Below are 23,612 nucleotides of genomic sequence, written 5' to 3'. Positions count from 1 at the left end.
AAATGAATGCGAAGTTTTGAGCACGTGGTCTGTAACATAGCAGGCATTCTCCATAATTGGCATCTATTATTAATTAAGAGGCTAAGGTCTTAGGTGATGAGGCTCCTGTGGGTGAAGTTACAGATGTAGAGACTGGGGAGGGAGCAAGCCATTCTAACACTCTTGAAGAAAATGTCCCTTGGGACACCCAGGTTTCAACAACTTGGGAGTTTAGTGATAATTAATCTAAAACAGGAAATTCAAAACAGAGAAGTTAGACTTGAGTTTCCAAGCATAAAAATGTCACCATGACTTCAAATATGGAGTCATCACAGCAATATCACTGTGATAATATATCTACCTATGTCTTTAAATGATATTTATTCTGTTACCAAAGCAAGAGGTTAAGAGCTCAGAATAAAATGGTGTCTAAAATCTTAGACTGAATCAGAAGTGACTTCAATGGATCTAGGAATTACCATTTTGTTGGGAAAAGCAAACCAAAACCCCAATAAACCAAGGACTGCCAAGTGGATAAACATCCGAACTGTGGAGAAGATTCAGTGGTAGGCCAAACTTTTTATAGATTCTTTTGCGTTTAATGGTAATACACATATGTGCCTCCCCTCAATGCTACTCTTGGAGGTACAGAAGGATGGATACCGAATCACATTCATTCTTGTATTCCCCACCGTTATTGAAGAAACAGTAAATATTCCAATATTTATAGAACTGAAATGAATTTGTGAAATGCAATGTTCCGAAGGAAGGGGCTGGCCATTTGGGGCCTTGAGCTTCAGTGCTGTTGTGCTTATATTCTACATAATTATTTTCTCAATATCTAAAGAGTTTTAGTTTAACTAAATTAGTCTAAATAGCAGACATTTAGTCTATAATAGATGATTGCAATCAATCAAAATGAGCTCGTTGACTGAGTACCTAAAGGACTAGGAATGTGACAACTTAAAACTTAAGATCTGTGGGGTAGACTTGACTCATTCTGCCTTATGTAGCTGGAAATAAATACTGCCTTTGGATGAGTTCTGAACTAGGAGTTTAGAGTTCCAGTCTTCCCTGTGCCCATTACCACCTCAGACATCTATGAAATGGTGACACCTCTTATTCAGGGAAGTAAAGTTCATAAAAGAATGATTAAGTATAAAGGAAATCTACATCATTTGCTAGTTCATCTTTTTCTTGGGTTTGAATTATTAGTATAAAATATGGATTTTATTTGAGGGCGAGGAAACAAGAATATGTTGTGAGAGTTATACCTATAGGAATTTTTCCCTCAATCATCTTTTTTCAATCAGTAGAAAGGAAAGAACATCAGTTTATGTTGAGGAAGATGGAGGGAAAACGTAAGAGAAGCCAAAGAAAGCAGACACTGGAAGAGAATGTGACCAAAACTTTTGAAACCACAAATCAAAGCAGTGAATAAAAGCTATTCTTTTTTCTAAAAGGTCAGCTCAAACTTCAATAAATAGGTGGAATATGCTTTTGCAAATGCGCATCTTTATGTTGAACCAGGCTGTGTTTTTAAAAAACCAGTAAGTGCTGAAATAATGAATGATGGGGATTGGATTTTTTTAATCTTTTCTCTTTTTTTGGGGGGGATTGAATCTTTACTATTAAAAAGTGTATCATCTTTTTTTATTAGTATCAATAAAGCATTTTAGATACCCAACAGCTTGGTACCATAAAAAGTAAAACTGGGCTTATTTAGATATTTACTTTACTCCTACTTAATGTTAGAGTGATGCAGAAAATAAGCAAATAAAGATTCTTCTCCTTTTTAAAAGAAGAGTTTAGAAATAACAATCATACAACAACCATAATGCTGGATTTTTTTTTTTTTAAGTACACGCGATAAATGTTACACGAAGCCAATCCTTGTGATCAAATATTTGAGTTTCTTAAACCAGAAGAGTTTATAGGTCAAACAATGTGCAAATCCTATTACCCACAAGAGTCCTCTAAGAGGACAGTCACCGTCCAATATTTGTTGTGTTTTATTTTGTTATACTTTTATTGTGCTTCCCCACCCCCGCATCCTCCCTTTTTATACACGTTTAAAAACTGTGTAACAAGTTTGTGTTAAGTATCCAACAAAGGCAGGCAGTCTTTGAAGGGGAGAAATAAAACATGTTTCATGTTTTCCACTATTTTTGCGGTCTCTAGAGGGTAAACAGGGAAGGGGATGAGGGAAAAACACCCTCACGTCCGAATCAGAATGCCAAAACACGCATCGTTGTGAAGCTATTGATGAGATGCCATCTACGGGACAGCGGCATCTCCACACGCGTCCTTAAGAAGTAAGACAATTAGAATAAATGTGAAGCGCTGTTTCTCAGCTTGGAAATCTGAAAGTTCGCCCCAGACCTCCCTAGGGATTTATAAAACACCAACGGTGCTTTCGGCTCAAATAATTCCCAGCCCCGCGGGAATGCATGCTGCAGTGCATTCCAAAGAACTCTGCCATGCCTTTTCTCTACTATAGAATCGGGGGCAAAAAAAAGAGGCCGGGCGCCACAGAAGAGTTCAAGCACAAGTCTGTCCACGTTTAAAGCTCCAGAAAGCCGTGTCCACTTCCAACTCGCCCCTGGCGGAGAAGTTTGGGCAGCGCGCGTCCTCCCGCCCCGGCTGGGTCCACCGGAGGATACTTACTGGGCTGAGCCAACTTTGCTCTCCCTCTTTCCGAGCACTTTGGCAGACTTTGTGTCGTCCACATCTTGCTGTAGTTCGGTCATCAGGGCCACGTCTGGAGGGCACCTTCACACCGTCTCCTCCTCCCCGCTTCCCCGGCTCCCACCGTCCGGGTTGCAGGCCCCGCGAGCCCTCCGCGCCCTCCCCCGCGCCCTGGGCCGCTCGGTGCATCCGGGCCGCCCGCGCCGGGGGCCGCCAACCTGGACACGTTCGGGCCGGCGCGATTGGTCCGGGCGAGAGGGGCCGAGCCGGGAGGGAGGGAAGGGGAGGGTCGAAGCGAAGTGACAGCCTCTCCTCCCAACCCAGGAGGCAGAGGAAGAGAAAAAGGAAACCTGTAGAACTCGTCTTTCTGGGAGAGGAAGCTAATTGGCCAAGCAGGTGAAATATTTGCCTAACCCGGCGCCCTATAAGTAGCCTCCTAGGAAACTGGGCCTTTTTTTTTTCTCTTCTATTTAGACTGTAACTATGGAGGTTGAACAGTGGGCAACCAGCTTAGATACAGGAAACCATAGGGCTTATCGCGCACGGATGCGCTGGGTAGGCAGGCCTGTTCCCCAGCCCACATTATTCAAGCAGGGAGTAGCCTTCTTGAGGACTGCCTGACAGAGCTTAAGCAATAGGTCGGTCGTGCAGCAGAGGTGATATGAGCTGGTTGCCTGGTTAACCCTTCCTAGTTGATGAGGGTAGAGGGGCGGATGGAGAAGCAGCCATCACAATCTCACCAGCAACTTGCCTACTATGCGCCCAGCCAATGAAACGAATGCCTCTTCTTCCCCATCTTGCTGATTCTATCTGAAGTTTTGTGTTTGGAGCATCCACTTACTCAGAGCTACCATGTTCCAGGCATTACTCTAAACATCCATTTAGTAGAAAGAGAAAAGAAAAAACTTTCCTCTGCCCTTCTAGGTTCTTCTGGCTAGTTGAAGAATTACACTGAAGTGAGATAGATTAACAGGATAAGATCAAATTTAATTACCTGCGTTCAGGGAACTGCCCAAACATATGAGACCCAAGAACAAGTCAGGCAATTGAGGCTTATGAGCCACCTGAGAAAAGAGAATAGGGCAGGCAGGGATTTGGGACTTCAAAGTGTCAACTGAAAAAAAAAAAAAAAAAAAAAAAAAAAACCTGCCCAATCTAAAAGTTGAGAATTATGTTTTATTTGGCAGACTTAAGCCCAACAGACAGCATTTCAGATAGTACTAAAAGGCTGATTGAAGTAAGGGAAGAGCCGGGATATATAGGAGTTTTGGCAACAAAAACCTTAAAAGATGACTATTAATCAAAGAATAATTGAGCTTCCCAGGTGGCTCTAGTGGTAAAGAACCCACCTGCCAATGCAGGAAACATAAGAGAGGTGGCTTCCATCCTTGGGTGGGGAAGATCCCCTGGAGGAGGGCATGGAAATGCACTTCAGTATTCTTGCCTGGAGAATGCCATGGACAGAGGAGCCTGTCGGGCTACAGTTGATAATGTGGCAAAGAGTTGGACACAACTGAAGTGCCTTAGCATGCAAAGAAAAAACAGACATCTCAGTTAATGAATTTAGCACTTTTCTAGGAGGAGAAGGGGACAACAGAGGATGAGATGGCTGGATGGCATCACCGACTTGATGGCATCACCAACTCGATGGACATGAGTTTGGGTAAACTCCGGGAGTTGGTGATGGACAGGGAGGCCTGGTGTGCTGCAGTTCATGGGGTCACAAAGAGTCGGACACGACTGAGCGACTGAACTGACTGAACTGACTATGTATGGGGAGATGCAAGACTCTGTATTTATTGAAATCGTTCCTTGATATCCACCTTAACTGTCTAGGGCCAGTGTCCTTTTTTCCATCCTAAATCCCATCAGGGTGCACAGTTGTGGGTGCCATGTGGTTGATGACTTGATGGGGCTGTAATATCTGTTGTTTACTAATACGGCAGGCAACATTCTTATCCACAAAAGGGAAGGAAGGCCATTCACAAAAAGATTAAAATGAGCAAATATTTGATAAAATGTTTGCTGGGCCATACAGAAACAATGGAACACAGAGAGGAATTTTAACAAACAGACTCTGCTTAGGTTCCTCCCTGTGTACACGCCTAGTTTGTATCATACTGTAGTAATCTACAGTGACAAGTCCCTTCCTGGATCAGGTCTTCTAGCTAAATTTTCTTTGGCAGTTAGAGGAGAGGTCAAAGATTCTTCTCCAATCTTTTGAGCCTTGATTATTTTTAGCTTGAAATAATCTGCATGCCAAATGGATACATTTCGGAATGGCAAATTTTGCTCCCCTACAATAGCAAATAAGGTATGTGTTGGTAGATTTCTGATTTACTACAGAGTAGTTAGGATTAAGAAAAACGAATATAAAACCTTATTGTTGGAGGTTTAACTTTATGGCTGGGAAAAAAATGACTGACTCTATGCTCTGGGGCTGCTTTCAATTTTTCTTTTAAAAATGATTTTAGATTTAAGAATAATTACAAAGAATAGGCAACCATAACATTTATTTGTGGAGGAAAAATGTTGCCTGCCAACAAGCCACTGGAGCTACCCACAACTGTGCACCCTGAGGGGATTCACGATGGAGAAAAACAGGATACTGGCCCTAGACAGGTAACGTGCACATCAAAGGTATTATTTCAATAAACCCAGATTCTTGCATCTTCCCTTACACAGAAAAATGCTAAATTTATTAATTTGAAGTTTCTGGCTTTCTTTAACAGTAATCTTTTGGTTCAACTACCTGTGTTGTTAGGGCTTTGTTTTTGTTTTTTGCAAAAACTATAATCTGGCTCCCCCCTTACCTCTTTGGAACAGTGCCTCAGAGCAATCTGAGAAACTGTCTCCCATTCCATGGAATACAATATAATTCTCAGCTTTTAGGTTGTGCACTTTTTTCAGTCAACAATGTGTGTATAAAAAAACCAAAACGTATCCTTCTAAATAACCTCAAACATTTTGAAAGTGAAAGTCCTTTCCGAAGTTTTCCTGTTCCCTCTATGTTTAGTAGCTGAGAGGACAAAAACATCTTTTTGTGACCTTCTTGCTCCAAAAATGACTCTCATGACACTTGAAAAGTAAGTAAAAGAAAAAAGTTTACAGAAATTCCATTTGAGTTGGCTTGGTCAGACCTCTCTCTCTCCCTGTTTTTTTTTTTTTTTCCTCTGCACGAGCCTCTCTGGGCAGGGTGGGGAAGGCTCTGGGTGACCCAGAGGCTTGGAGATATTACTCATGCCTTCAGGCTCCCGGTCCCTTCTCTAATTCACCATTGTACTTGGGATGGGTATGGATTTAGAATATAGAGGAGGTTATCACCATCCCAAACTCTGGGTAGTGACTCTCTCATTAAAACTCAGGTGTACTTCAAGCCACCCTCACTGCAGGATTCAGATCAGAAATGACTTTTCGGCCCCCTAAGTAATTTTTTTTTATTGCTGTTAAAGTATGTAACATAATATTTTAAGCATTGGTAAGTGTACAATTTAGGGACATTACATTCATGATGTATGTAACCATCACCACCATCTAGACTCAAAACTTAAAAAAATCACCCCAACATAACTATATCTATTCAACAATAATTCCTCCATCCCACCTTCTCCCAGGCCTTGGTAACGTCTATTCTATTTTCTGTCACTATGAATTTCTCTATTCTGGGGCCTTCATGAAAGTGGAATCAGACAACATTTTTCCTTCTGTGTCTGCTTTATTTCATGAAGCATAATGTTTCCAGGTCCATCCAAGTTGTAGCATTTATTAGTATTTTATTCTCTTTTTTGTTGTTGTTAAATAATATTTGATTGTATATGCATATTCCACACTTGTTTATTCATTCATCCCTGGAACACTTGGATTGTTTCTACCTTTTGGCTATTGTGAATAATTCTGGAATGAACACTGATGTACAAATATCTGTTTGAGTTCCCACTTTCAATTCTTTTGGGTATATACCTAGGAGTGAAATGCTGGATCTTTTGGTAGTTCTAGGTTCAACCTTTTCAGAAACCATGGTCAGATTTCTTCTGATGCATGAGTAAGGGCCAGTGTTCATAGCTTCCCTGCACAGGCTTACAGTTGAACTAAGTTCAGTTGCCCTGAAATGTGTTCCTCAGTGCCTGAGATGAGGAATTCCAGAAGTGTGATCTTAAGTGAGAAAGGGAGAGAAAGGTAGGGGTAAGGGAGGGATTTGAGGAGGAGCAGGTGGGGAAAATAGTTGATAGTGTGGGGAGGAATTAGAAAGGAGCTAGGGGGACTTCCCTTAGTCCAGTGGCTAAGACTCCCTGCTCTCAGTGCAAGGGGCCTGGGTTTGATCTCTGATCAGGCAACCAGATCCTGGATCCTACAACAAAGATGCTGTGTGCTGCAACTAAGACCTGGTGAAGCCAAATGAATTTGAAAAAAAGAAAGAAAGGAGCTAGTAAATGACATTATTTTACTTAGTGGCATTTGATTAAGTGTAAAAGATGCTGTCAGACAGCTTCATAATTTGAGCTGTTCTACAATAAGGCTTCCCTGGTGGCTCCGTGGTAAAGAATCCTCCTGCCAATGCAGGAGACCCAGGTTCGATTCCTGGATCAGGAAGATGTCCTGGAGAAGGAAATGGCAACTCATTCCAGTATTCTTGCCTGGAGAGTCCATGGACAAAGGAGCCTGGTGGGCTACAGTCCAAGGGGTCTCAAAGAGTCGACACAACTGAGCGACTGAGCATGCACAGCAGTGAAACAATAGGGGAAACTTAATTATAGTGTGATAAAATAGACATAAGATTATGTCTAAAATACATTTTGGGGATACCCTTTGATTTCACACCAGTGAAAAAAAAGCTCTACCCTCTATTTTCCTTCCTACAAGCCTCTGGGAACAAAATTTCTTCTTTCTGATATCAAAGAAAAATTCTAGCTGATACTTTTTCCAGGTGTTGAAGCAGTTCTAGCAGAAAATGTCTAACCTATCACCTTTCAGGATATAGGGGTTTCCATTCAATAGCTTAGAATATTGTGAATAGAGAACATTGCCTGACATTTCCTAAACAAAGTATGTTGCCCATCATCTCTTTTCTACAAGGATCAAGCCATTAGCCACTCCAGGTAACCATCGATGGTGCACCCTGAGGGGAATTCAGGATAGAGAAAACCAGGAAGATTTTATGTACTTTGGATACTGGTCCTAGATACTAGATAGTTAAGATGCATACATATCTAAGGAATAATTGTAATGAACTGAGTCTTATATCTTCCAGCATATAGAAAAACATTAAAAACATTGAGATGTCTATTCTTTGTGATTAGCAGTGACTTTTTGACATTTGACTGCATATTTTTTTTCCCCCCAGCAAAAAATTCGTATATATCCTGGCTCCTCTGTTGCCTCCTCTACCTCTTTGCTATGAGAGACTGTCTCCTGGGACATAGTCTTCAGTAAGATCCTCAAATAAAGCTCAACTCGAAACTTTCAAGTTGTGCAGTGTTTCTTCAGTCAAATATTGATCAGATTGTGGTCTGCTTTTAACATGATCAGATACACTGGACATCTGTCCATAGTCTTGGGGCAGAGTTCAAATATGAGTTTGGAGATTTGAGTGGCTATTTGGTTGCAATGTATGGTCAAGTAGTTATGTAATTTACAACACAGGGCAGGGTATGTAATTATTAGTCAATATTAGCACATGTAAAGTGTCATCACAATCCTGTAATTTTATGCATAATGTCTGATGACGTATGTCTTAGAAGATGTTGATGCTCTTATCAATATGCAACCTGGAAGTGCTGTAATAATTTAACTATGCATATTATTTAATATACATCACAAGTCAAATAATTTTAGGAACTCTCTTCGGACCATTCCTGTTTTCAATTTAAGGTCACTATGCAGAGGAGAAAATGAGAAAAGATTGAGAGAGTTCAGAGGAGCGCTAGTACAGTGACTGGAGAAGGCAATGGCACCTCACTCCAGTACTCTTGCCTGGAAAATCCCATGGATGGAGGAGCCTGGTAGGCTGCAGTCCATGGGATCACTAAGGGTCGGACACGACTGATCGACTTCACTTTCACTTTTCACTTTCATGCATTGGGGAAGGAAATGGCAACCCACTCCAGGGTTCTTGCCTAGAGAATCCCAGGGACGGGGGAACCTGGTGGGCTGCTGTCTCTGGGGTCACACAGAGTCAGACACGACTGAAGTGACTTAGTAGTAGTAGTACAGTGACACTTAAAAACTTAATTAGATGACTTTAAAAAAACTTATATGAAAGTTAAGAAGCATTATGTGAAGGGGACCTCTACTGAGTGATTTTTGTCAAAAATTAAGGAAAGTTTCCTAATGAATACACTCATTAAATGTTGGAGTGGGAATGTATATAGTAGGCTATGAAGTCTCCTACTGTAGAGGCCTTTGAAAATATTTAAAAAATCAAATAGAATGGGACTTCCCTGGTGGTACAGTGAATAGAAATCCACCTGCCAATGCAGGGAACACACATTTGATCCCTGGCCTGGGAAGAACATGCCAAGGAGCAAAAAAAGCCTTTGTGCCACGGCTACTGAGCCTGAGCTCTACAGTCCAAGAGCTGCAGCTACTGAGCTGGAATGCTGAAACTCCTGAAGCCTGTGTGCCGAGAGCCTTGCTCCATGATGGAAGCCACAGCAATGAGAAGTCTGTGAACCACGACAAGGAACAGCCCCCTTTCTCACTGCAACTAGAGAAAGCCTGCACACAGCAATGAAGACCCAGTGGAACCAAAAGTGAATGAATGAATGAATTTAAAAAATCAAATACAATGATTTCAAGCCAGTATTTCCCAAGCCAAGTTATTCTGCAGATGGGGAAATTTGAAATACTCGATTTCTTTTTTTTTGTTGAAATACTCAATTTCTTTCTCTAAGGATGAGGCAAGAACTAAGTTTAGCACCTGTATTGAAATGAACAGGCAAGATCATAAGGGCTTACTGCTCTAGGGGCAGATAGTGGTTGGGAAAAACTAGTATAAATCTGTTTCTATAAGAAAGCAGAAGCAATAACAAAACTCTTCTAGCTCAGTACTCTGTTTTTAAATTGAAAAAAAAAAGGAGGGGTCTTCCCCAGTGGTCTAGTAACTAAGACTGAACTCTTATGCAGGGGGTCAAGGTCTGATACCGGTCAGGAAACTAGATCCCACATGCCACAACAAAGCATTCCAAATGCTGCAACTCAAAGATTCCATATGCTGCAACTAAGACCCAGTACAGCCACATAAACAAGTAATAATAAACTCTTATATAAATAAAAAATAAAGTACCACCATATAAACAATGAATTAAAATCTACCCTGAAGTTATGTGTCTATTTTCTGTGTGATAAATGTTAAAAACCACAACATGTAAAGTGGGGAGGCCTCTGAGACCACCCCGTACAGTGCTTTTCACACTATAAAGTTCTGGCAGACTGGTTAGGGGAGGAGCTGGCATTTGAGCTTAGGTCTTCTGATTCCAGTCTCTACTTCTGACCACTAACACCAATACATAGCCTGTCCTGCTTCCAACAGAACTCTTCCGCTTGTATCTCTTTCATTGATTTCTTTTTTGTGTTAGTTTCAGTTGGAGAGAGGGGGGAAAGGGTTGTGTATCACACACTGCCCAGAGTTAAAAAATCAAACCCCTACTATGATTTTTCATATAAGGGGAGAGTGAAAAAGTTGGCTTAAAACTCAACATTCAGAAAACTAAGATCATGGCATCTGGTCCCATCACTTCATGGCAAAAAGATGGGGAAACAATAGAAACAGTGACAGAGTTTATTTTCATGGGCTCAAAAATCACTGCAGATGGTGACTGTCACCATGAAATTAAAAGCTGCTTGCTCCTTGAAAGAAAAGCTATGACCAACCTAGACAGCATATTAAAAAGCAGAGACATTACTTTGCCAACAAAGGCCCATCTAGTCAAGGCTATAGTTTTTCCAGTAGTCATGTATGGATGTGAGAGTTGGACTGTGAAGAAGGCTGAGCGCCAAAGAATTGATGCTTTTCAACTGTGGTGTTGGAGAAGACTCTTGAGAGTCCCTTGAACAGCAAGGAGATCCAACCTGTCTATCCTAAAGGAAATCAGTCCTGAATATTCATTGGAAGAACTGATGCTGAGGTGGAAACTCCAATACTTTGGCCACTTGATGTGAAGAACTGACTCATTTAAATAAGACCCTGATGCTGGGAAAGATTGAAGGTGGGAGGAGAAGGGGATGACAGTGGATGAGATGGTTGGATGGTATCACCGACTCAATGGACATGAGTTTGAGTAAGTTCTGGGAGTTGGTGATGGACAGGGAGGCCTGGCATGCTGCAGTCCACGGGGTTGCAAAGAGTCAGACATGACTGAGTGATTGAACTGAACTGAACTAGAGTTTAGTGACTTACCCAGAATTACAGTGGTCCCATGAGGATGAAGAACCAGCTTTTCTGACTTCCAGTGGGTGCTTATAAAGGAGAATAAGAGAGTGAACAGTGCAAACAAAGTTTGTTAATTGCAGAGGCACCTGCCTTATTAAAGAGTTGGGGGTGGGCAAAGCCCAAGGACCCTTAGACATATGTTATGCTTACAAGGAACATAATGTATGAATCTAGAGCTATCTTTTTCTATACAATTCAAATTTTTTATCTATTTATTAATTTTGTCCGGGCTGGGTCTTTGTTGCTGCACAAGGTTTTCTCTAGCTGTGGTGGGTGGGGGCTGCTCTCTAGTTACCGAACACAGACTTCTCACTGTGGTGGCTACTCTCATTGTGCAGCACAGGCTCTAGGGCGCATGGGCTTCAGTAGTTGTGGCCCACAGACTCAATATTTGTGGCACATGGGCTTAGCTGCTCCGCAGCTTGTGGGATTGTCCCGGATCAGGGATTGAACCCTTGTCTCCTGCACTGACAGGTGGATTCTTTACCACTGAGCCACCAGGAGCTAGCTTTGGTGGCCGCATTTCACAGTTATCTGCAGTTATTGCTGCATGACTAACCACCTCAAAGCTTGGTGGCTTAAAACAATATGTATTATTTTCTCTTATGGTTCAGTGTACTGATGGAGCTCAGCTGGCTAGTTCCCATTTGGGGCCTTTCATGCAGCTGCAGTCAGATGGCCCCAGGGTTGGAGCCATTTGAAAGTTCAGCTGATGGATGTGCGCAGTCATATCCATGCTTCAACTGAGATAAGTGAACTGGCTGGGGACCAGCTGAACATTTGAGTCTCTCTGCATGGCCCTCCACGTGGCTAGATTGGGCTTTCTTACACATGGAAGTCCCAATATAGCTGGACTTTTTAACTTGGGGGTTGGCTTCCTCCAGAATATGTGTTCCATGATACCGAGATGGAATCTGCAAGGCTTCCTATGCGATAGCCTGGGACATCAGGTGTCACCTCTACTTCATTCTGTTGGACACAGATGAGGCACAGTGCCAGCTCAGGTTCAAGGCAAAAGAACTACCCAAGGTGTGAATACCAGGAGTGCAGTTCACTGTGGGCCAACTTTGGAGACCAGCTACTACAGTGCAGACAAGAGATTAGGTCCTCTGAGGCTAGATACATTGTCATTGGGCATGTGCGTAAATGGGCATTTCTAACAGCACTGTTCTAAACTTGAGAGATATGGACATAGACAAAACAAGAAAAACCCATACTGCTTACATTCTAGTGGAAGAGATCAAAGACTGTTTTACATAGGAAGATCAAGGAAGCCTCTGTAACAGGTGACATGTCTGCTGAGACTTGAAGGAGAGGAAGACAGAAGCTATATGATATCTGGGGGCAAAGCTTACCAGCCACAGGGAAGGACATGGGGAAAGGCCTCCAGGTGGGACTAAGCTTGGCATATTTGAGGAGGGGCAAGAAGGTCACTGTTGTACACCTCACCTGGAGTAAAAGGAGGGAAGAGAAGGGTGGAGGGAGATGGTCTCATAGAGATATTATCTTCTCTGCCCATTTGTTTATTATCTGTCCTCTCCTGCCTGAATGAAATCTTTTCAAAAATAAAAGACTTGTCTGTTGTGTTAGCCACTGTATTCACAGTACCTGGTTCATGTTAGATGCTCAATAAATACGTGCTGAATGAATGAATGAATCATTGAATGACTGTTTCCAGCCAGTGGTTCTCAACCACACTCCAGCTCTCCTGAGATGTTGATGTTGAATAATATCAGTCTTTTTTTTTTTTTTTTTCAATTTGCAGGGGGTAAAAAAAGAGTGCATGAAAAGAAATAGAACTTAAATCCTTTCTAAATCCTCCCTCCCAATTTAGGAAGGAAAACCTTAGGCCTGTGCTGCTTCTCCCTTGTCTGCTAGCTGAGGACAAGTGCTTCAAACAGGTCAGAGAGGTCACATGACTCCCAGATGGTCTAGCTCCGGAGGAAGTCCAAGAATTACTGTTTATAACCCACAGGCAACAATTTAAAGTGATGGAATCACTCCTATTTTCGTAGAGAAACATTCATACAGCTACTTCCTTTGCTTGTTTTGGGAACTAAGGATCATGCCATGAGCATGCCGACTGGCCTTTCTCTTTCTTTGCACCCTGGTTTGGCATGTTCTGTTTCCCTCCCTATGAAATGTTTGACAAGGCAGTCTGTGTAGCACAATCAGCACACTGTTTCAAAGCCAGGTAACATTTAATTATTATTAGTTTCTTCAAGTTGCATTTTTTCTTAATGTCACCAATATCATAGACTTTTAATGGCTTTTCATTCTTTTTTTACATACCTTCATTTTTTTTTTTTTGACAATTCCTGTTAGCATTTGGTTATCTCTTCTTCCAATCTGTTCTCCATGTAGCACTATTTATTTTAAAAAATTTGTCTAACAAATAACCTGACAAAGAAGGAACATGGGAGAGGGAAACAAAAAACACCTCAGGCAAATAAAATTTATTTATCTCTCAAGTTTACTTTGCTTTTACTTTTTGGCTGATTCATAAACAGAACCTACATTTGAGGCAAATTGTGCAGTCTATCTGTCCTTCCTTTTTCCCTTCCTTTCTTCCTCCTTTCCTTTTCCCTTCCCTCCAATCAACACTTTTTGATGCCTTTTATGTGCAAGGCTATATTCTGGGTGTGGTTTCCCTGATGGCTCAGCAGTAAAGAATCCTCCTGCCAATGCAGGAGACTCAAGAGGTGTGGGTTCGATCTCTGGGTCAGGAAGTTCCCCTGGAGAAGGAAATGGCAACCCACTCTGGTATTCTTGCCTGGAGAATCCCACAGACAGAGGATTCTGGTAGACTACAGTCCATGGGGTTCCAAAGAGTCGGACATGACTGAGCACGCACGTAGTCACACAGGCTGCTTGCTGTGAGTTTGCAGTGCAATGGGAAAGTTCATTATACAGATATTTACAAAACATACACACACAAAACCTTAGTCAAAAACACCTTCATATATCACAACAAGACACTTGGATCAAGTAACATCATGATGTAAAGTCATGGGAGGGGCAGGAGATGGACATTTGAGTCTTCAGGTTCTTGTTTTTTGGGTCATACACCAGCCACCCCCTCCTCCATCCCCAGACATCTGCACAACTTGTTGAAAAGGCTCTAGGCTGGAAGTCAGGAGGACTGGGCTCTAGTCCAAGCACTGTGCTTGGAGCTGGAATGTGGATCTATTCATGGAACATGGCATTGAAGTAACAACACTGGCCTCAAGGGAAGGACCCTATATCTCACAGTTGTAGCTTCATCACTTTCTGCTTTACACAGATTGACTGTAAGAATGAGGAAAAAAAAAAAGCAAAACACCTTTTACACAGAAATGTTGCATTTACCCATTGCAAAATGCCAATTTTAAATAAATTAATTTTTTACTCTCTCATGAGGAGAGAGTAATCATGGAAACCTATTTCCTGTGGGAAGCTAGGGCCTTGACCTCCTTCCTGTAGGACTTTGTGCTTCTTTGCATTCATTTCTACTTTTAAAAGCAAACCAGATGAAAAGAGAATGTTTTCCTATGTGTTAAGATCACAGACTAAGTAAAATCAGAATTTAATTTTTAGTTTGAGTAGTAGTCAACAAAATGAAAAGTTCATCCTCCGTATCAAAAAATGTGTGTGTGTTTTTTTTTAAATGACATATAGTAGAGGGAGATTTAGACATTGGAAATGCTTGGTGGTATAGAATCCCAAGTCCCCAGGTTTCAAAAATATATTGTAGAAAATTGTAGTAGACACTGCAGAGAAACAGGGGATGAGAGCTGTTGGGAATGGTTTTGGTTCCTAGCTTCTCAGTTACCTGCCCCAGGTGGTCCTACAGTATTTGCTTTTCTGCCCTTGATATCTAAGTGTTTTCCCATGCTATCCTGTCAGTAAACATATCCCTTGTTTGAGCTAGTTGAATGAATTTATCCCCAATTAAAGAGCCCTAGGAGGGGTGGAGAAGGGAATGGCTACCCACACCAGTATTGTTGCCTGGAGAATTCCAAAGACAGAGGTGCCTGATGGGTTACAGTCTATGGGGTTGCAAATAGTTGGACATGACTCAATGACTATCATTTTCACTTTCAGGAGGGGTGGATGTAGTGTAAAACCAGAGCACAGCTAAGAGTCAGACAGATCTTAGAGTCCTAGTATGCACCGTACATCCTGGACCAATGCCTTAACCTCCTCTAAGCCTCAGTTTCCTTATCTGTGGGGAAAGAATGGGAACAGAAGTTAAATTATCTTGAAGGCTCATTGGGGAATTTAAAGAGCAAATATATATAAAGGAATTAGCACACATTGCCAGGTACATAGTAAGCACTCAAGTTGTATGAACTACTGATGATCCTTATTACATTATTACTGAGCAAGATAATATCTTAACAAATGAGGGTACTGCCCTCCTTAGTTCATCAGCTCTCAGTATTTAAAGACAGTGTGTGGAGCATTATGTCACATGCTAGACAGATTTACAAAAGCTGTAGATGTAACTTCTCTTCCTCTGAGTCCTCGACCCTCTTCAGGTTGGTTTTCTCATGTCAGAAGCCAAGGCTGCATCCTTGTATCAGTGGCTTCGATATGTTTAACTTGCTGGAACTCAGCTATAATCTCTGGGTCATCCTTTGTTTTTTCTTTTCCCTCCTCTTGCTCAGATGTCTTTGCCACTGTAAAAGCTTTAGCTTAACTGGTAAATGAATCGTTGGAATCAAGAGTTAATCAGCATGAACTTTTATGGATTGAAGGCTTGTGATAGCTAAGATGACTGTATATCCTGGTTTGCTTGGGTTAGTCCTGATTTAGTTCTACTATTCTGGCATACTTATGATAGTGGCCCCTTTTACTCTCAAAAGGTGTGCCTATTTGGATAATTTATTGATAGCCAGCATATAGTACTGGCCAAAGTGAAATATCATGTCAGTTCAGTTGTTAGACTAGGCATCTGATGGACCAGACTCTTGGATCTTATTGTCTTGCTGCTCAGTAGAGTACCCTCTGTCACTCACTGTGCCCCCAAATTTATTCAATAACCTGAAAGTATGGAATGCTGGGGTGAAAATCGTTGTATACAAGAACGTCAAATTACCACAGTTACTTGAAAAACAACTCAAAGTTCATGCTCCATTAGTGTCAAATTGTTCACAGAGTTGATAGCTTCATGATCCAACCAGGAGTTTGGGTTTAAGTGTCTCACTGTTATGACTTATCTTGACTTTGCTAAACACAACGCAGACTTTTTGGTTAGACCTAATTGAGTTGTACTTATGTTGATACTGAAGTTGTAGACAGTCCAATTTAATTCTCCAGATGTCTTCTTTTATCATGTGTCTTCAGAAGAAAGAACTGGCCGCCTGACTCTTCTACGGAAAGAATTTGAAGTCTGCTGCCTCTGTTAACCAGGTTGTGGTTTTTAGTTTACCACTTAATGAGCTAATTCCTTAGAGCCTTGGGTATCTAATGGTTACTAAACCACCAATGTAAGTTTTGTAAAGAAAAACTCTTAGAACAGAAAACAAAATATCAGGTTTAGGATTCCTTTACTTTTTCATTTATCATTTTCTATTTTTGTTACCTGCTTTGTTTAAAATGTGAATAGTAGTTACCTTGTGGGTATGGACTAAGAAGAGGGTAGAGAACTTTCAAGGGCACTAGAAATGTTCTATATATATATTTGAGTGTGGTTACATGGGCATATGCCTAGGTAAAAGTTTTTGAGTGTACTGCCAAAATTTGTGCATTTTAATGTGTATAATGAAATAAGGAAAATCACTCAGGTCGTGTCTGACTCTTTGTGACCCCAGGTAGCCCGCCGGCCTCCTCTGACCATGGAATTCTCCAGGCAAGAATACTGGAGTTGGTAGCCGTTCCCTTCTCCAGGGAATCTTTCCGACCCAGGGATCGAACCTGGGTCTCCTGCATTGCAGCAGATTCTTTACCATCTGAGTCACCCGGGAAGCACAGATGTATATATAAGGTAAACCTCAATTAAAAGAAGTAAAATGAAGAGCATCAAATCTCTTTAGTCAGAGCTACTTTAAAAAAATGTATTCTGGTTAATAAAGTAACAGAGAGAAGAAACAAAACACCTACATAAATAAAGTTCTTTATATCTATTTTTTTCTCTTAGTTATGAATATGATCTTTGTTTCTTACTGTTTTCTATGGATGTATATCTTATTATCTCCATCTTTGATAATAAAAGTTGAAATTATGACAAAAGAGTTTTTTAATAGGACTTTTTCTTCTTACTTCCATTCACATGTTTACTTCAGTATGTGACATTACAAAATTTAAAACTCTTAACTATGAACCTTTTGCACAACCCATGCAGTATCTACTGAAAGCTTCCTGAGCCATATCAGTCACAGCTTATAAATAGTATGTAGCTTCACCTCTTGATTTCCAGTTTATCATGTGATGGTTTAATAAGTCAGCTGAGTTATAGAAACAAAAACAGCAAAAGAAGCAAATAGCATTTGAAGAAAGTGAAAGTGAAAGTCTCTCAGTCGACTCTGAGTTTTGAAATCTCATGGACTATAGCCTACCAGGATCCTCTGTCCATGGAATTCTCTAGGCAATAATACTGGAGTGGGTAGCCATTCCCTTCCCCAAACAAATGCACTGCAAATTAGATCTAACGTATATTTTAGAAAATATTTGATGCCCTCAAATATCCTCTTTTACTTTACTATCTGCCTCCAAATGGTACCCTACTACTGTATAGCCACACAGTGATCTAAGATTTAGGTCAGTTCAAGAACTTTAATTATATACAGTTAAAGAAAAAGTAAGGGGGAAGGGGTTTCTCAGGTGGCACAGTGGTAAAGAACCTGCCTGCCAATGAAGGAGACCCAAGAGATGAGGGTTTGATCCTTGTGTTGAAAAGATCCCCTGGAGGAGGGCATGGCAACCTTTCCAGTTTCTTGCCTGGAAAATTCTATCAACAGAGGAGCCTGGCGGGCTACAGTCCATGGGGTCGCAAAGAGTCAGACATGACTGAGTGACTGAGAATAGTACACACAGCTAAGGGAAAAGAGAGATAAAAATTACTTGAGTGCCTTCTATGTGCCCGGCACTGTGCGTAGATAGCTAATCTTCACAACAACCCTATGAGGATTTTCGTATTGCATCAATGAAAAAACACTAAGGTTCAGAAAAATAAACAACTCTTCAGAGATCACACAGCTAATAATTCAGTTATGTTGATTTTTGAAGCTTACTCCTTTTGTGTTATCTCCAGTAGTATCACAAGAGGTGGGTTCTGAAGTGATGAAAAAATTCAAAGGGATTTTAGAGATAATCTCATCAGTCCCACTTGTTTGGAGGTAAGGAACTGGGTCTAAGGAGGTTATTTTTTGTCTACCTGGACAGCACACAGCTCAATTGTTATTTCTTTTTGGAAGCTCCCTCTACTTCTCTCATCTCCCTACCTCATCCTGCCTCACTAACCTACCCTAATCAGAATTAAAATCATTTGTATATATTTTATGGTATGAAAGAATGACTTTTGGAGCCTGAGTTTAAATCCCCTACCATGTATGAGATGCGTGACCATGATTAAGTTACTTAACCTCTCTGAGCTTCAGTGTCTTCATTGTGAAAAAGAAGAAAATAATAGTACCTGTCTCGTAGAGTGGTTGTGATAATTAAATGTATTAATAAAACATGGATTAAATTTAATGTAATAAAACATAGATAGCCTTTCCCCCAATAAACCTATGTTGGACATGTGTAGTGAGCAAGGAACTTTGTTAGAGACACTGAAATTTTGTTCTTATTCATTGCACAGTATAAGCTCACTTCATATGTTTCAGGGTATTTCTGTTCAGTCTCTATATACAGGACCTTTCTCCTAGACCATTTACTAACAGTGGAAAAAAACAAGTAGATTGATGTTCGTGATATGCTTCATAGGCTTTATTTACAAGTGGAACAATATGACTGAGCGACTTCACTTTCACTTTTCACTTTCATGCATTGGAAAGGAAATGGCAACCCACTCCAGTGTTCTTGCCTGGAGAATCCCAGGGATGGGGGAGCCTGGTGGGCTGCCGTCTATGGGGTCGCACAGAGTCGGACATGACTGAAGTGACTTAGCAGCAGCAGCAGCAGCAGCATATATTGTCATGTGATTAAAATGTTCATTGCATCAGATTGTACTTTCCTTTTCTCTTTCCCTTTGGAAGCCTACTAGCAGCAGATGCTATAGAAATTTAAGGGCCCTGGGGACACAGAATCTGCCTCTACCAGAAAAATAAACAAACAAAAAAACACCGGAAGCCCTTTAAAATGGGGTATGGTATGTAATAAGTGTCTCATGAATATCAGTGATTCATTTTTGTTGTTATGTAGCATAATATTTCTCTCTTGATTTATGGTTAAATGTGTGTAGGCTTGCCTTTCTGGTGGGATTGAGATGGGTCTGGCACATCTTGGTAATTCTCCCTTCAGTGCTAAGATTGATTTTTAACAATTCTAGACACGGGAGTTCCTCAGCACTCTGGTGGTTAAGAATTTGCCTTCCAATACAAGGGGTGCAGCTTTGATCCCTGGTCAAAGAACTAAGGTCCCACATGTCAGAAATGGAGGGTACAACAAAAAATTTAAAAAAGAAACAAAAAACCAATTCTAGACATAGAACAAAGACCTGTTGAATTGATTTCATTTACCTAACTAATGAGTTTTCAAATCTTCCAAATATCACTAGTTAACAACTCCATCCCCACTCCAGTACTCTTGCCTGGAAAATCCCATGAATGGAGGAGCCTGGTAGGCTGCAGTCCGTGGGGTCGCTAGGAGTCGGACATGACTGAGCGACTTCCCTTTCATTTTTCACTTTCATGCATTGGAGAAGGAAATGGCAACCCACTCCAGTATTCTTGCCTGGAGAATCCCAGGGACAGAGGAGCCTAGTGGGCTGCCGTCTATGGGGTCGCACAGAGTCGGACACGACTGAAGCGACCTAGCATAGCATCAACAACTCCATCAAGGGCAGAATCCAAACATTATCCTGCTATTCTTGACAACCCTGATGAAAAGATTTCTCAGTTAGCATTTATCCCAAGAATTCCTCATTGCTTTTAGAAATCTAAAAGTACAGGGGTAGTTGCATTTGCTCATGATTCAATTCAGGAATTAGTTATTTCTCTGTTGTTCCTTTAGGGGATTAACATCAAGCATGTGTTGCCTTTCTATCCTTGGTGTTATGTGGTTGATGCAAACTGGATTACTGTAACAAGCAAGGAATCCCAGCATGTGCTGTCTGCCTATAGCTTCCCATTTCCACCGGCACTGTTTCTTTAACTCCACCTTCAAGCTGCCAGGAGAAAAAGTCAGGTCTTTATCTCTTTTTGCCTCCCTTCACACTACACTCTCTATCAAGTATTCCCATCACAAAAAAGTCCAAGGCTTCATTTCCTTGGGTTGTGTCGAGACTGGAATCCTGAGATTTCCTGATTTCAGGGAGGTCACTGTTGTTTTTTGATTTCCACTCAGAAAATTTAACGTCGGCATTTCAGTAGCACGAAACTATTGTTTTCCAAAGTATGGTATATGGAATATTTCTAAAAATGTGGACTACCACAATCAAACATAATTAGCATTCTATCCTTTTTTGGCAAAGTTGTGTGTGTGTGTGTTTAATGACAAACTCAGCACTATTGTCTTAAGATTCAAATATTGTTTAACGTCTCTGAGTTTTGGAAAAATGACGCTATTATTCCACTGTGTAAGTTGTTCCTTCCAGATAACCTCTTCCTTAATAGCAGAACCCGGAGGATGAATACATGTATTTAGAAAGCCTCCCTGGCCTTTGTGAAGGTTTGGAGCTGCTACTGCAGCTGCTAAGTTGCTTCGGTCGTGTCCAACTCTGTGCGACCCCATAGACGGCAGCCCACCAGGCTCCCTCGTCCCTGGGATTCTCCAGGCAAGAGCACTGGAGTGGGGTGCCATTGCCTTCTCTGCAAGTTTGGAGACTTTTGAGTTATTCGGTGTGAATCTTTGAATGTGTCAAACTCAGTATCAGGAAATCTGAAATTGCTTTTAAATAAGGTAGAACTCATCATGCAAGTGTTTTGATGTATAAATTACAAGAGAAATGTAACTTTATGAATACTTAATTTTACATTAAGATGAGTTTACTTCAAGAAGAGAGCATAAGCAAAACATTCTCTGACATAAATTGTACCGAGATTTTCTTAGGTCAGTCTCCCAAGGCAATAGAAACAAAAACAAAAATAAACTAGTGGGAATTAATCAAACTTACAAGATTTTGCACAGCAAAGGAAACCATTGGGGAAAAAAAAAGAAAATCTACAGAATGGGGAAAAATATTTGCGAGTGATGTGACTGACAGGGGCTTAATCTCCAAAATATACAAATTGTACAACTCAATAACAAAAAAACAAACAATTGAAAAATGGACAGGACTTAATAGACATTTATCCAAAGAAGAAATACAAATGGCCAGTAAGCACTTGAAATGATGTTCAACATTGCTGATTATTAGAGAAATGCAAATCAAAATTACACTGAGTTACTACCTCACACCAGTCAGAATAGCCATCATTAAAAAGCCTAAATAACAAATGCTGGAGAAGATGTGGCGAAAAAGAACCCCCCTACAATGCTGATGGGAATGTAAGTTGGTATAGCCACTATGGAAAACAGTATGGGAGGTTGCTCAGAAAACTAAAAACAGAGTTACCGTATGAACCAGCAATTCCACTCCTGGATGTATACATGGACAAAACTGTAATTCAAAAAGATACATGCACCCCTCTGTTCATAGAAGCACTATTCACAATAGCCAAAACATGCAAACACCCTCAATGTCCACCAATAGACTAATGGTTAAAGCAAATGTGGTACATATGTACAATGCAATACTGCTCAGCCATAAAAAGAACAAAATGATGCCATTTGCAGCAACATGGATGCAACTAGAGATTATCATACTGAGTGAAGAAAATCAGAAAGAGAAAGACAAATACTATATAACATCACTTACATGTGGAATCTAAAGTATGGCACATATGAACCTTTCTGTAAAATGGAAACAGACTCATAGACATAGAGATCAGACCTGTGATTGCCAAGGGAGAGAGGGGAGAGCCAGAGGGATGGACTTGGAGTTTGGGGTTGGTAGATGCAAATTATTACATTAAGAATGGATAAACAGCAGCAAGGTCCAATTGAATACTATACAGCACAGGGAACTGTATCCATCTCCTGGGATAAACCGTAATGGAAAAGAAAAATAAAAAAAAGAATGTATGTGTGTGTATAACTGATCACTTTGCTGTATAGCAGAGATTGGCACAGCATTGTAAATTAACTTTACTTCAATCTAAAAAGAAAAGCTTACTTTCATGTTTTTTCCTACTGTCTCTCCCCCTAGCATCTAAACTATATGAGGGCTGGTTCATTGTCTCTTGTTGAACTCTCTATTTCCAGTACCTACGAGTAGTGCTCAGTAAATATTTCCTGAACAATGAATGATGACAATTAGGAAAATACTGCGTATCACAGGCAACATCCAATGTAGAAATGCATTGTGTTCTAAATGACATTTTGCATATCATTGTTTGGGATGCAGAACACATTTTTTTCATATTAAACAGTACTGTGAAAAAGAACTCAGATCCATAGATTCATTCTTAAAAGTGAGCTTATCCCATATTACAAATTCTACTGCTTTTGCTATGCTAGGAGCAAACTTTTGGGGGGTTAGCTCAGGAATCAAATCATCACTTTAAAATTTGTACAGCGATGAGATATTTTATCCCACAGGGAATTCTGCACTGACTTCAAGAACAGGTTTCTCTCCATGTAGTTTCCTCCCTGGGTGAATATTTGTCAAAGGAATCTAGAGAGATAGGGTTCCCTGGTGGCTCAGAGGTAAAGAATCTGCCTGCAACATAGGAACTGCAGGAGATGCAGATTTAGTCCCTGGGGCAGGAAGATCCTTTGGAGGAGGGCTGGGCAACCCACTCCAGTGTCCTTGCCTAGAAAACCCTGTGGACAGAGGAGCCTGGTGGGCTACAGTTCATAGGGTTGCAAAGAGTCAGACATGACTGAAGCGACTGAGCATGCACACAGGCGTCCAGAAAGACAAGGAACTGGCTGTCAAAGGGTAAACACTGTCTTCTCCAGGGCTTTGGGAGACACTCTACCCTAAGTCAAGCTCTATAGAGGTACTCACTTTCCATTAAATTCCGAGAACTTTCCACTCAATTATGAGGACTTCTAATTTTCTATACATGGCCTCTCTCTATTAGCCACAATCCTGTATAAAATATTGAAAAAAACCTCTAGAACTAATTTTGACTCTATTACCGATCTAACAAACCTATATCCAAAATTCCTGGGGACAGGTGTGTTTTGGAATTCAGAGAGATTTTTGGATTTTAGGCAGGTAATATGACATATGTTGCATGTTATATAATATCACCAGCTTGTAATTCAACACAATAATATTTCTTTAGCTAAATGAGTGAATATTCCCATGAAGTGAGATAAATAG

At 40.8% G+C, this 23,612-nt stretch overlaps 1 protein-coding gene across 7 annotated transcripts in view; it reads right to left on the bottom strand.

Moving 5' to 3' along the window:
- GRAMD2B (GRAM domain containing 2B) overlaps window positions 1-23,612 on the bottom strand; it is a 119,889-nt gene that overhangs the window by 73,704 nt on the left and 22,573 nt on the right. The window contains exon 1 of one of the 7 annotated variants that reach the window (XM_027547005.1): window positions 2,647-2,902. The exons of 4 other annotated variants lie outside the window; for them this stretch is intronic. In XM_027547005.1, coding sequence (XP_027402806.1) covers window positions 2,647-2,729 — 83 coding nt within the window. In that variant the 5' untranslated portion in view covers window positions 2,730-2,902. Of the gene's footprint in view, window positions 1-2,646; window positions 2,903-23,612 lie in introns of those variants that run through there. 2 more of the 7 variants (XM_027547008.1, XM_027547006.1) reach the window with 2 other exon arrangements.

Source organism: Bos indicus x Bos taurus, chromosome 7 (assembly GCF_003369695.1).
Source record: "Bos indicus x Bos taurus breed Angus x Brahman F1 hybrid chromosome 7, Bos_hybrid_MaternalHap_v2.0, whole genome shotgun sequence".
NCBI classification, from domain to species: Eukaryota; Metazoa; Chordata; class Mammalia; order Artiodactyla; family Bovidae; genus Bos; species Bos indicus x Bos taurus.
Note: the sequence above shows the minus strand (reverse complement) of the source record. Positions and strands in the feature narration are given on the sequence as shown.